At 38.6% G+C, this 11,648-nt stretch overlaps 1 protein-coding gene across 6 annotated transcripts in view; it reads left to right on the forward strand.

Moving 5' to 3' along the window:
• LOC106880055 (F-actin-uncapping protein LRRC16A) overlaps positions 1–11,648 on the forward strand; it is a 507,909-nt gene that overhangs the window by 192,299 nt on the left and 303,962 nt on the right. For 5 of the 6 annotated variants that reach the window (XM_052969341.1, XM_052969359.1, XM_052969344.1 and 2 more), the window contains exon 18: positions 3,499–3,597. The exons of the other annotated variant lie outside the window; for it this stretch is intronic. In XM_052969341.1, the coding sequence (XP_052825301.1) occupies positions 3,499–3,597 (99 nt within the window). The remainder of the gene's footprint in view (positions 1–3,498; positions 3,598–11,648) is intronic. 6 annotated transcript variants of the gene reach the window in all.

The following is an 11,648-nucleotide window of genomic DNA, read 5'->3' on the forward strand; positions in this document are numbered from 1 at the left end:
ACGGGCATTTTTTGCCATAAATATTATTATGGGTATTAGACAGTTACCCAGAATAACAAATTACTGGAGCGATCAGGAACCTTTTGGCGATGAATATATTTCCAGTATTATGAACGAGTACGATTCGTGAAGCTGAACCAATATTTACATGTGAGAGACACAAGCAGTACCCCAGTACATGGAGAACTTTCAGACAAAAATTATGCAATAGAATTGATTAAAAACCCTTTCTTTAATTATGTTCCAGATATCACATTAATATGTTGATAAATAAAAAAGTTACAGGTGTTTAATGAGACTAGTCTAAATTCATGATTATTTTAGAATTTAGTTGAAACTCATGAGGGGTGTATTTTGGTCAGAAATATAGTAACGAAAGGGTTAAGGGACCAATGAAATCGATGTGTAGTCTTGACCATGGAACATATAATTTTGGCCAAGGTTCACTTTTTATTGATGTTAATTTTGCTGCTAGAGCACATCTTCTACAGCCTTTCACTAAATTTTTGATTTCTCTGTCCATTTTTGACCAGTACAAGTAGCTATGCATTAAAGCTTTCATCCTCAAAATATCAGGATATCTAACAGGGAATTCCCTCAACATTTTCTTTTGCAGTGTTTTAGGTATTACTACTCTCTACACCATCAAAAATTGAGTATAGGTTCACATCTTGGTTTTGTTTCACACCAATTCTGTTCCTATGTACTTTACCTGTCCACAGTATTCTTTTCATTTGTTATGAATTTGTCCATCTCCGCATTTCATTTTATGTCTTCTAGGGTCACTGGTAATTTTCATTCCATATTCCACTTTTCATTTCTCTTCCTGATCTTCATGCTGTGACGACTGTATCTTTGAATGGTTCACAGTGTTTCGGTATTAGTCTGGACAAGCCATCCGCCTGCCCTAATTTTCTTGACAGTAAATATTCCATTTTGTAATCATAAGTCAATAAGGTAGTGTCCCATCACAGTAGTCTATTTGTTCTGTGTGTTGGTATTCCTTTTTTAGAGCCATATCTTGACAGTAGTGGGCAATGATCCGTTTGTAGACAGAAACTTCTTCCATGAATAAACCTATGGAATTTTCACCCTGAATATGATTGATAATGCTTCCTTTTCTATTTGACGATAGTTCCTTTTAGCTGGTAATAGCAATCGTGATGCATGGGCTATAGCCTTTTCACTCCATCGTCATATATGTGCAGGAGCACTGCTCCTACAACATGGTATCCAACTTCGGATCAAAATGTGTTAACGGGCTTCATGGAAGCAAAGTGGCTGAGTTCCTTTCAAGTGTTGAACCTCACGGAGGCGAGGTGGCTGAGTTCCTTTCAAGCATTGGGCCTCACGGAGACAAAGTAGCCGAGCTCTTTTTGAGTGTTGGGCTTCACAGAGGCAATGACCAAGACCTTTGGCATCATGTTGTGCTTGAGAATAAGATCTATCAAGCTGAGCAAAATCACAGTTGTGGCAGATACCGGTGTCATGCAAATGGCATCTGTGCCAGTGGCACGTAAAAGCACCTATCACACTCTCGGAGTGGTTGGTGTTAGGAAGGGCATCCAGCCATAGAAAATCATGCCAAATCAGACTGGATCCTGGCTCAGCTTTCCAGAGTGTCAGCCCAGTCAAACCTTCCAACCCATGCCAGCATGGACAACGGACATTAAATGATGATGATGATAAGTTCGATGTTAAAATGTTTTTTTAATTCATCAGATGCCTTCTGACACTTATTAGTCCAGCACCATTTTGCATTTTTCTCTAACAGATCGTTGAATAGGGCCCTTACATTGTGTATATTGGGAATATAAATTTGGTAGTGATTTACTAAACGATAATGTAATCCTTATTGTCCCCTGCACACCCTCATGATTTTCCTTACAAGGTATTTAAAATGCAAAATTATATATTTATATATGTTTTGTAACTTTAATTTTGTTTGTGAAATGAAACAATTGTTGGTGAATGTGTTGATTAATTAATTAATCAATTTGTTTCCATTAGATGTCTCTGTTTTCTGACTCACTATATATATTTGTGTATATATATGTGTGTGCTTATTCAGTTATTTTATCCTTAGCCTTCTTTTAGCTTATTTGTACTGAGTACTGCACTTACAACTCATTATAGTATCACAGCATCATAAAAATAGCACATTAACAAACCAAACATCTCTCTAACATACTTCAAGCAATGGCACCTTCAGCAAATGTCTGCTATAAGAGACCTAGAAGCATAGGCCAATAGCAAAAATCTTGTGAGTGAATTGTTGGATGGAAACTAAAAGAAGTCTCACATACACACACAGATATATATGTATATATATATCTGTGTGTGTATGCGAGACTTCTTTTACAGATTTCTTTTAGTTTCTATCCAACAATTCACTCACAAGATTTTTGCTATTGGCCTATGCTTCTAGGTCTCTTATAGCAGACATTTGCTGAAGGTATCCATTGCTTGAAGTATGTTAGAGAGATGTTTGGTTTGTTAATGTGCTATTTTTATGATGCTGCGATACTATAATGAGTTGTAAGTGCAGTACTCAGTACAAATAAGCTAAAAGAAGGCTAAGGATAAAATAACTGAATAAGCATTTAGAAAGATAGTTTTCATAGAAATATGTTGATTAAATACCAAAATTGTACATCTGTATAGAATCTATCTGATCACGTATTAAACAACTACTGAGAATAGTCAGAAAGAAAGTTGTTAGTAAAAATTATAAATATTTAGTTCTAACATTGCTGCATGAGACTTCATTTTTCAGCCATTCCTTAAGTCCATGATATCATAAGAATCATACTACCCTTGAAGGAAGTTAAAATTTCTCACATATGTAAGGGAGAAAACTCTAATCCCTTCAACCATTCATTTCTATTTTATAGCAGAATCCTTACAGGACTAGGTTTTTGTCTTAACAAATTTTCAGTAGTATGTTAAGAGTTAGTAAAAAAGACATTAAATAAAACTGTGTTAATATTAACACAGTTATTGTCATATATTCTAACTTTATTTACAATAGTCATATTGTGATCCTAAGTAAGGACTGCAGCTCTGCCTAATTCAGTTTTTTATTTTATTTTATTTTATTTCATTTTTTGACTAATAACATTATTTCACTCTTTCTTCATCATTGGGCATTTAGAATGATGTCCAACAATAAAAAGAATTGCACAAGCAATATACAAATGCGAAAATTGGTAAATAATTCCTTTTCACACATGGTTACAATGTAAATCAAGAAGAAAAAAAAAAATTTAATAATATGAAATATGCAGAAACCATGGTATGAGTCAGATTGAAAATAGAAACAAAAGAGTTGTTTGAATTTGATGTATTCATAGTGACCAACATACAGCTATTTATCCTTGAAGACAGTAAAGTGATAAAAATGAATGTTTTAGAAACATTAGAACTTTAAAAGTGACTTTCAATTCAGTTGTTTATACAATTTAGGTTCTTACCAGTTCTGCTTTTATTGTTTCACAGATTGAGTGCTTTTTACAGAGGAACCATAATCCATGTAAATTTTCTTCTGACCAAGGCTATCGTTTACAACAAGGCTTTCTTATAAGTTCTACTCAACAGGTGAGGTGTGCAACATACTTTAGCTACTGATCCCTAAAATGCTTTTTATATGTGTGTCTGTCTGTCTGTTAGTTTGGATGTTGTGGTTGCTAATAAATAGGTCTGTTTTGTAAAAGGATATATAATTTTCCACTATATATTCTTACCTATTCTAAGTTCATATTGCACTGGAGTTAAATTTGCAATTCATTCTTCTTGGGTTATAAAAAACACAAGTACCATTTCTATATTTGAATCATTGCAGAGAAATGAGTAGAGAGAATAATTTGTTGTTATTTCACAGAAATGAAGGAGATAAGCAGTTTTGTTGTTGCTTAGCCTAAGATCAGTCCTGTTTTTGAGTAACAGGAGTCAACGCTGCTTAGACAGACTTATAAATTACAGTTAGTTACTATAAAGGATCACACATACCTCACACACACACATCTAGGCAGTTCTGTCCTAGATTTAATTTAAAACTTAATCTACAACAATTGATAGGATACCCATGAGAGGCTTATTTCCACTGTCATATACAGCTAAGGTGTGCACCTATACCCTATCACCAGAGGCAGTCCAGTGGTTAGCAATGTATATTTAGTAGTACACATCTATTTCAGTGACATGTACAAATGCCCTCTGCCTCCAGGCAAGTGCCCTCATAATTCTTTCTAGATGCTGAGAACACTCCCTTAAGTACCTTCTTACTTTTCCCAGTTCTGAAACTTAAATCTTCCATGATCAATGTTGGCACAATGAAAGGTAGGTCAAGTAAGATTGTAGAAATTCGAGAGCAAGAGGTACATTGGAATGGAGCCTCAGTAGACTACTCATTGGCAAGTAATGAGTAGTAGTGATGGGCTGGGTGGTTTAGGTATACTTTTGACAGAAATGGATTGATAGAGTGATTAAGGTAGCCAGAGTGAGTGATAGAATTGCTAAACAAAGACTAGTCTTGTATAATGTTAGTGACATCTCTGCATATGCTCCTCATGCTGGGCTGGCAGAAGATAAGACAGACCGATTGTATGGGGTTCTTTTGTTGACTATCTTGATGATGAATAACTGTAATATTATTATTGTAGCTGTTGAGCAACACTCCAACAGATTTTATGGTATTCACAGTGGTTAAAGCTTTGGTTCTAGATACAAAGAGGGAACAAGACTGCTGGGATTTTATGATGCAAATGGCTTGTTAATCTGCAACACTAGCTTCAGGAAATCTGCGAGGTACCTAATCATCTACCAGTAGCACAGATTGACTGCATTCTCACCAGAAAAAGGGATAGAAAGATGTTTGTGAATACAAAGTCCTTCCCTGGAGAGGAATGTACAGCTCAATATAGGTTAGTGACCTCAAACAAAGCTAGAAAGACTCAGAGGCACAAACTAATCTGCAAAAGGAATATAAGGGTCCTTCAGACAGTCAGAGACATTCTTATTGAAGCTTTCAATGGGAAGGAGAAGATAGACATTGAGAGCAACAGGAACAACCTACTGAGGATGACAGACCAATTCTGTGGTTGGGGCAAATTTCAGCTAGACAAGGGTGAAATAGTGATGGAACAGTGAGATAGACAGCCATAAAAGTTAAGTGACAGCTTTGAAAATAGAGACAGCAAAGAACTTTGTTAGACTGGAAGCTAAGCCACAGGTCTCTTAGCAAGAGCTGAAACAGAAAGAGGTCCACTATTGTTTTACAACATGTGGATCAGTGGCATGAGGTATTCAAGCTTGTTGGACAGTGTATACAAGAGAATTAAAATATTGTGAAAGAGAAATGTGAATGGATGGATAATGACATGATGATTCTGAAAAAGAGATGCATGTAAGTGTTACAATGAAAGGTTATTAAATGTGGAAAATTAATGAGGGAAAGAGAGTCTCCCCAATGTTGATCCTACAGTGGGACTAGCTAGTCAAGTTCAGAGCAGTATGATACAAAAGACAATTAAAGATATGAAGACAGGAAAAGTCCAACGTCTATGTGGAATTGTTGCTGAGATACTTAGAATATCTGGTAGAGTAGATTACAGCTAATCACCCATTTAGTTAATCAGGTTATATGGGAAGGTATCATCCCCAATGACTGGTGTAGCAGCATTATAGTCAGCTGGACATGGTCATGCAAGTTACAGAGTTATAGTCCTATTAATTAAAAACAGTGTTTGACTTGATGAGATGCAGTTAGGTTTTGTGTCCTGGAGAAGTATTACTGATGTTATCTTCTTAGTCAGACAACTACAGAGAAACTATTTACCTAAGAGTAAATCATTGTACTTCACATTTGTTAACCTAGAGAATGCCTTTCACAGTCTCTGATGAAGCTAGGAGTATATGAATGACTTGTGAAAGCTGTACAAGCCATGTACAGGGATACAGTACTGTTAGTAAGGTGAGAGTTAGCCATGAGTTCAGTAATGAATTTAGAGTGTACAGGTAGGCTTTCAACAGGGCTTGGTTCTCAGATTACCCCACTTTATCATTGTCCTCTAGACCATAATAGAGGAATTTAAAACTGACTGTGCCTGAAAATTACTATATGCTGATTATCTCATTCTCATAACAGAATCTGTAAGAGAATTAGGAAAGTAATTCCAGGTGTGGAAGCAAAAGCTGGAACTGCAGAACCTTAGTGTTAACTTAGGAAGGAAACAGATATAATACTACTCCTTTCAGGTATATATCCCTGCTCATTATATAAGAAAAGTGTAAGCAGGAATTCCATTTGGTGTAGTGCAAGCTTTGCTCACATAAGTGGTGCAGTAGAATGAAAGGAAAGTTAATAGACAAAGTAGTGTTTGTATGTGAAAATGTACAGGAGCCATAAAGACTAATCATACATGGGAAATTGATATTCTCTAGTACCTTGGAGGGTCTATAGAGGTAGTAGATAATTTCTGTTACCTAGGCAACTTAATTAGTAATAGAGGAGACTGTTCTGAATGTGTAATTGCTAAAATAAGAGTAGGATGGAGAAAATTGAGATGTGTTGGCAACAAAAGTCTCACTCTCTGAGTGGAAGGCAAACTGTAAGATGCTTGTGTACTTACAGCAATGCTATTTGGTAGTGAGACATGAGCTCTGGCTGCAGAGGACAGTCAAAGACTAGAGGGGAATGAATCTCATATGCTCCATTGGATATGCAATGTCTATGTGCTTGTATGACAAAATGCTAATGTATTGAAAGAAAAGTTAAGCATAAAAGGAATCAGATGTAGCATGGAAGAGAGAAAACTTTGCTGGTTTAGTCATGTGATGCATATAGATGAGGAAAGCTACATAAAGAAATGCTAATCACTTGAAGTGGATGGAACTTGTGGAAGAGAAAGAGCCAGGAAGATATGAAACAAAAGAGTGAAGGCTGATCTCAAGATGCTGATCCTCACAGAGGAGATGACAACAGGCTGAGATGATTGATAATTTAGGGCTAGAAGAACTCCAAGATACAAACCTTTAAATGGCCAGAGATTTTGAGATGTTCTTAATGAAGCATTTGATGAGACAGAGAAGAGATAGAAACATATAGAGGACAACTGGAAATTCTTACAGGATAATCTACTGAGGGCAACAGACCAAATTTGTGGTTGGAGCAAAGCCTCTGCTAAACCAAGGATGACATGGCTGTGGAACAGGGAGGTTGACAGGGCCATAAAAGAGAAGAGACAGATTTGGAAAGAGTGGAAAACGTGGGGTAGCAAAGAACCATATGCTAGTTGATAAAAGGAAGCTAGGTGTCAGGTTTATGTAGCTAAGGCACAAGCGGAAAGTAAGTGGTTTGCCAATGTCGTACAGCATGAAAATCAGTGACATAAGGTGTTCTGGATAGCTGGATGGTGTGTCAGAAAGAATGAAGATGTTGTGGGAGAGAAGTACATATGGATTGATAATGATATACTTCTAGTCAGTGTCTCTGAAAAGAAAGAAGTTTGGAATACTATTAAATGTGAAGAACAAATGGGAGAAAGGATGTCCCCTCTTTGTGAACCCAGCTGAGGGACCAGCTATTCTAGTTACAGTAGCAGAATAGATAAGGCAATTTAAGATATGAAGGCAAGAAAAGACCCTGTACTTGGCAGTTGTTGAACTGGAGAAAGCCTTCAACAGAGAACCTTACTCCATGACATAGTGGTCTCTGAAGAAGCTAGGGATTGATAAATGGCTTGTGAAAGCAATACAGGGGTTTTGTTAGTATAACTGTAAGTGTTAGCCATGAGTAAAGTGACAAGTTAATTGTACAGCTAAATGCTCACCAAGGCTCAGTCCTCAGCACCCTTTTATTCATCATCATCATCCTGGCTGTAACAGAGGAATTTATGACCGGCTGCCCACAATAACTACTGTATGCTGATTATCTTGCTCTCATAGCAGAATCTGTAACAGAACTAGAAAAGAAGTTCTAGGTGTAGAAGCAAAACCTAGAATAGGATGGAGAAAATTCAGATAGCTTTTACCTCTGTTGGCAACCAAAGGTCTCTCCAAATGAAAGGAAGATTGTATAATGCATGTGTATGAACAGCAGTGCTACACGGTTGTGAGAGGGCTCTGAATGCAGAGAGAAATGAAGCTTGTATACTCCATTAGTAGTCCATGTGCAACAGTGTGTAGGTGATAGGGCCACTATCATTGGGTAACCCTATCCCATACAAATCAATTCTCTTCAATAAAAACGAACATGCTGGATAAATTGAATAACAGCATAACAAATATTTATTATGAGGTGCTCAGCCTACATCTCGGGTAATGGAATTTCCAGGTCGCATTTTATTGTTGGTGTGAAGATGGTGTCGATGCTGGTTGATTAAGTCATTCTTCAGCCTCAGTGAGTGTAGACTCAAGAGTAGAGTTACAGAGCAGCTCTTAGGGGTCCTGTCGTCCCCTCAAATATCCAGCGCTAAGAGGTCGAGAAAAGGCAGGAACGCTTTTATATAGGATGACCACGCATGTGCATGAGGGACTTCCTGCATGCCTTCCAGAAGACATGTCCCTGCTCATGTGTGGACGAACTTCCCAAAATGACGACTGGTATTAGGCATCACTACATAGCTCCCCCTTGAGTGCGGAAGCATGAAAATAGAAAAATATTGGAGTGGCGCCTGAGGCAAGATGGCTACTGAAAACACCCTCGAGATGTGGCAAAAAGATACACAAAGCAAAGAAATGAATGTACATGCATGCAAAGGAAAAATGTATGTATGTACTGGAATACTATACACAGTATGCAATTGAAAAGAAATGTGTTACACAGAACATAAAAAAAACCCAACAAAATTGCAACACAATGCACGTGGAAATCAATATTCCGGTGGCATAAGTCAAGTTCAAAGTCAGCATGGTGGCAGGTATTGTTGGATGTAAAAGTTTTACTTACGTCACTGCATTTTCTTTATTACACCATGTTTGATGCAGTGGTGCAAGAAATTGCCATGTGGTATGTTCAGCACAAAAAAAAAAAAGGGAAAACACAGTTCAGGCAATTTGTACAAAAGAAAACGCTGAAAGTTCAATGTAACAATATATAGTCAAATATAAATGGTCTTTGACCATTTATGTACCGTTCGGCCAGACATAGTGACATAGGGTTCGCCCAAGTTAGGTTGTAACGATGAAGGTGGTGTTGTTGAAGGTGTATGCAGTGCGGATGGTGTTGGCAAAGGTGTATGTAGTGGTGATGGTGTTGACAAAGGTGTATACAAAGGTTGAAAGGCGGGCATGGCAGTAGTGTCAACGAAAGATGTAGTTTTATCAAAATACGCTTTTTTCAATCGGTCTACAGACACAGTCTCTGTACGACCATTAGCGTCTATTTTTTAAAATTTGGGTGTGCGAGAGAGCACGTGAAAGGGTCCTTTATAAGGAGAAACAAGGGATCCTCTGACAGAATCTTCCCTAACAAAAACATGCATCCAAGAATTAAGATCAGATGGCACTTTAGAAGGTGGAGATTGGTGTCAGGGACTCAGGAGGAAAGGTAGAAAAATAGCTGTGTAGTTGAGCGACATAAGACTCTGGATTGAGAGACTGTGACTTGTCCGGCACCAACATCGTACCAGGCAATGCCAGTGTGCTACCATACAACAGCTCTGCTGAAGAAAAACCCAGGTCTGCTTTAACCACAGTCCGACATTCTAGGAGGACGATAGGAAGAAGTTCAGTCCTTGACTGCAGATCAGCAAGGCACGCAAAGCGGCCTTTAGTTGCCTATGAAAACGCTCCACCATCCCATTAGAAGCAGGATAATAGCTGGTGGTGTGTATATGATGCACCCCCAGGATTCGTGATAATTCACGAAATAAACAGCTTCAAATTGTTGACCACGATCTGTGGTCAAACTGGACAGTACACCGAACCTAGAAATCCAGCTGGAAACAAAAGCTTTCGCAACAGTCTCAGCAGAAATATCTGCTATAGGAATGGCTTCTGGCCAATGGGAGAACCGATTGACACAAGTTAAAATACATGAGAAACCACGAGCCATGGTCCAACCAGGTCATGGTGGACATGGCGAAAATGGGCCTCAGGAGTAGGAAACTGTCCAAGCGGAGCACGAACGTGCCTATGGACTTCATACACTCTGGCACTTCATACAAGAGCATGCCCAAGTGGTGATCGATTGCCGCATATTGGGCCAAAAGAACCGAGCAGTAACAAGCATTACTGTGGCAGTGATGCCCAGACGTGACAAGTAATGAAGGGCATCAAAAACAGAACGTTGATGGTTCTCAGGTACTAAAGGCCTAGGAGAACCGGTATATGTGTCACACAATATAGAGCCTTCTGATGAAGGGAGTGGAAGATAGGCAAATTCACAATTGTTGAATTTTGGCGAAGTTAAATCTAACTTTGACAAGTTAGGTTGGTCCTGCGAAATAGCAAGTAAATCAATTGTTGCAGGAGAGGAAATAGAACTGACAGGGAGTCTCGAGAGAGCATCAGCAGGGATGTTCTCCTTCCCTGGCACATGACGAATGTCACCTGTAAACTGTGAAATATAGTCCAGGTGACGGAAAGCACGAGGAGTGAGTTTGTCTGTTTTAGAAGACAGAGCAAATGTAAGGGGCTTGTGATCAGTATAAATCACAAACTCCCGTCCCTCGAGCTAGTGCTGAAAATGCCAAGCCGATAGATAGATCGCTAATAACTCACGATCAAAAGTACTATATCTGCATTCGGCAGGCTGCAATTGGCAAGAAAAGAAAGCCAAAGGTTTTGTTTGATTATCTACGGTGTGCTGCAAAACAGCACCAACAGCAGAATCTGAAGCATCCACAGATAAAGAGTGGAGCATCAGGAGCCAGATGTGCAAGAACAGGAATGGAGGATAATTCCTGTTTCACAGACTCAAAGGCAGACAATGCCTCAGCTGAAAGAGTGAGTTGAGCATCTTTCTTAGAATGGCCTTGCAGTAACCTTGTTAAAGGGAAGTAGCTTGTCCGCACACCGGTCTATAAATCTTCTGTAGAAGTTGACCATACCTAAAAAATAGCGAAGTTGATGCAACTTCTTAAGTTGGAGGCATGATGTGCTGAATGGCATCGACCTTAGCAGGAAGAGGTTTGATCCCATTAGAATCAATATAGTGCCCCAGAAATTCTAGAGAGGACTGCCCGCAAACACACTTATCGGGGTTTATCTTTACATTATATGCGCGGAGTTGCTGAAAAAGTTGCGACAAATGGTGGAGATGATTCTCCTTTGTATCACTAGCGATGAGTAAGTCATCAACGTAAGCAAATGCACAATCAAGCCCACGAACAACTTCATCTATAAATCTTTGGAAAGTGCTTGTCGCATTCCGCAGACCGAAGCTCATAAAAAGAAATTCAAAACAGCCAAAAGGAGTAGTGATGGCAGTTTTGGGAATGTGCTCTGGATTAACTGGAATCTGGTGATAAGCCCAAACCAGATCAATCTTGGAAAAAATAGTACAGCCATGTAAATTAGATGAAAAACCTGCAGAATCCTAATGGGATAACGGTCAGGAACCGTTACAGCATTAAGTCGCTGATAGTCCCCCACCGGGCGAAAATCAGAATCACCTTTTCTTGCCAAATGAATGGGAGATGCCCATG

This window comes from Octopus bimaculoides, chromosome 1 (assembly GCF_001194135.2).
Source record: "Octopus bimaculoides isolate UCB-OBI-ISO-001 chromosome 1, ASM119413v2, whole genome shotgun sequence".
Lineage (NCBI taxonomy): Eukaryota > Metazoa > Mollusca > Cephalopoda > Octopoda > Octopodidae > Octopus > Octopus bimaculoides.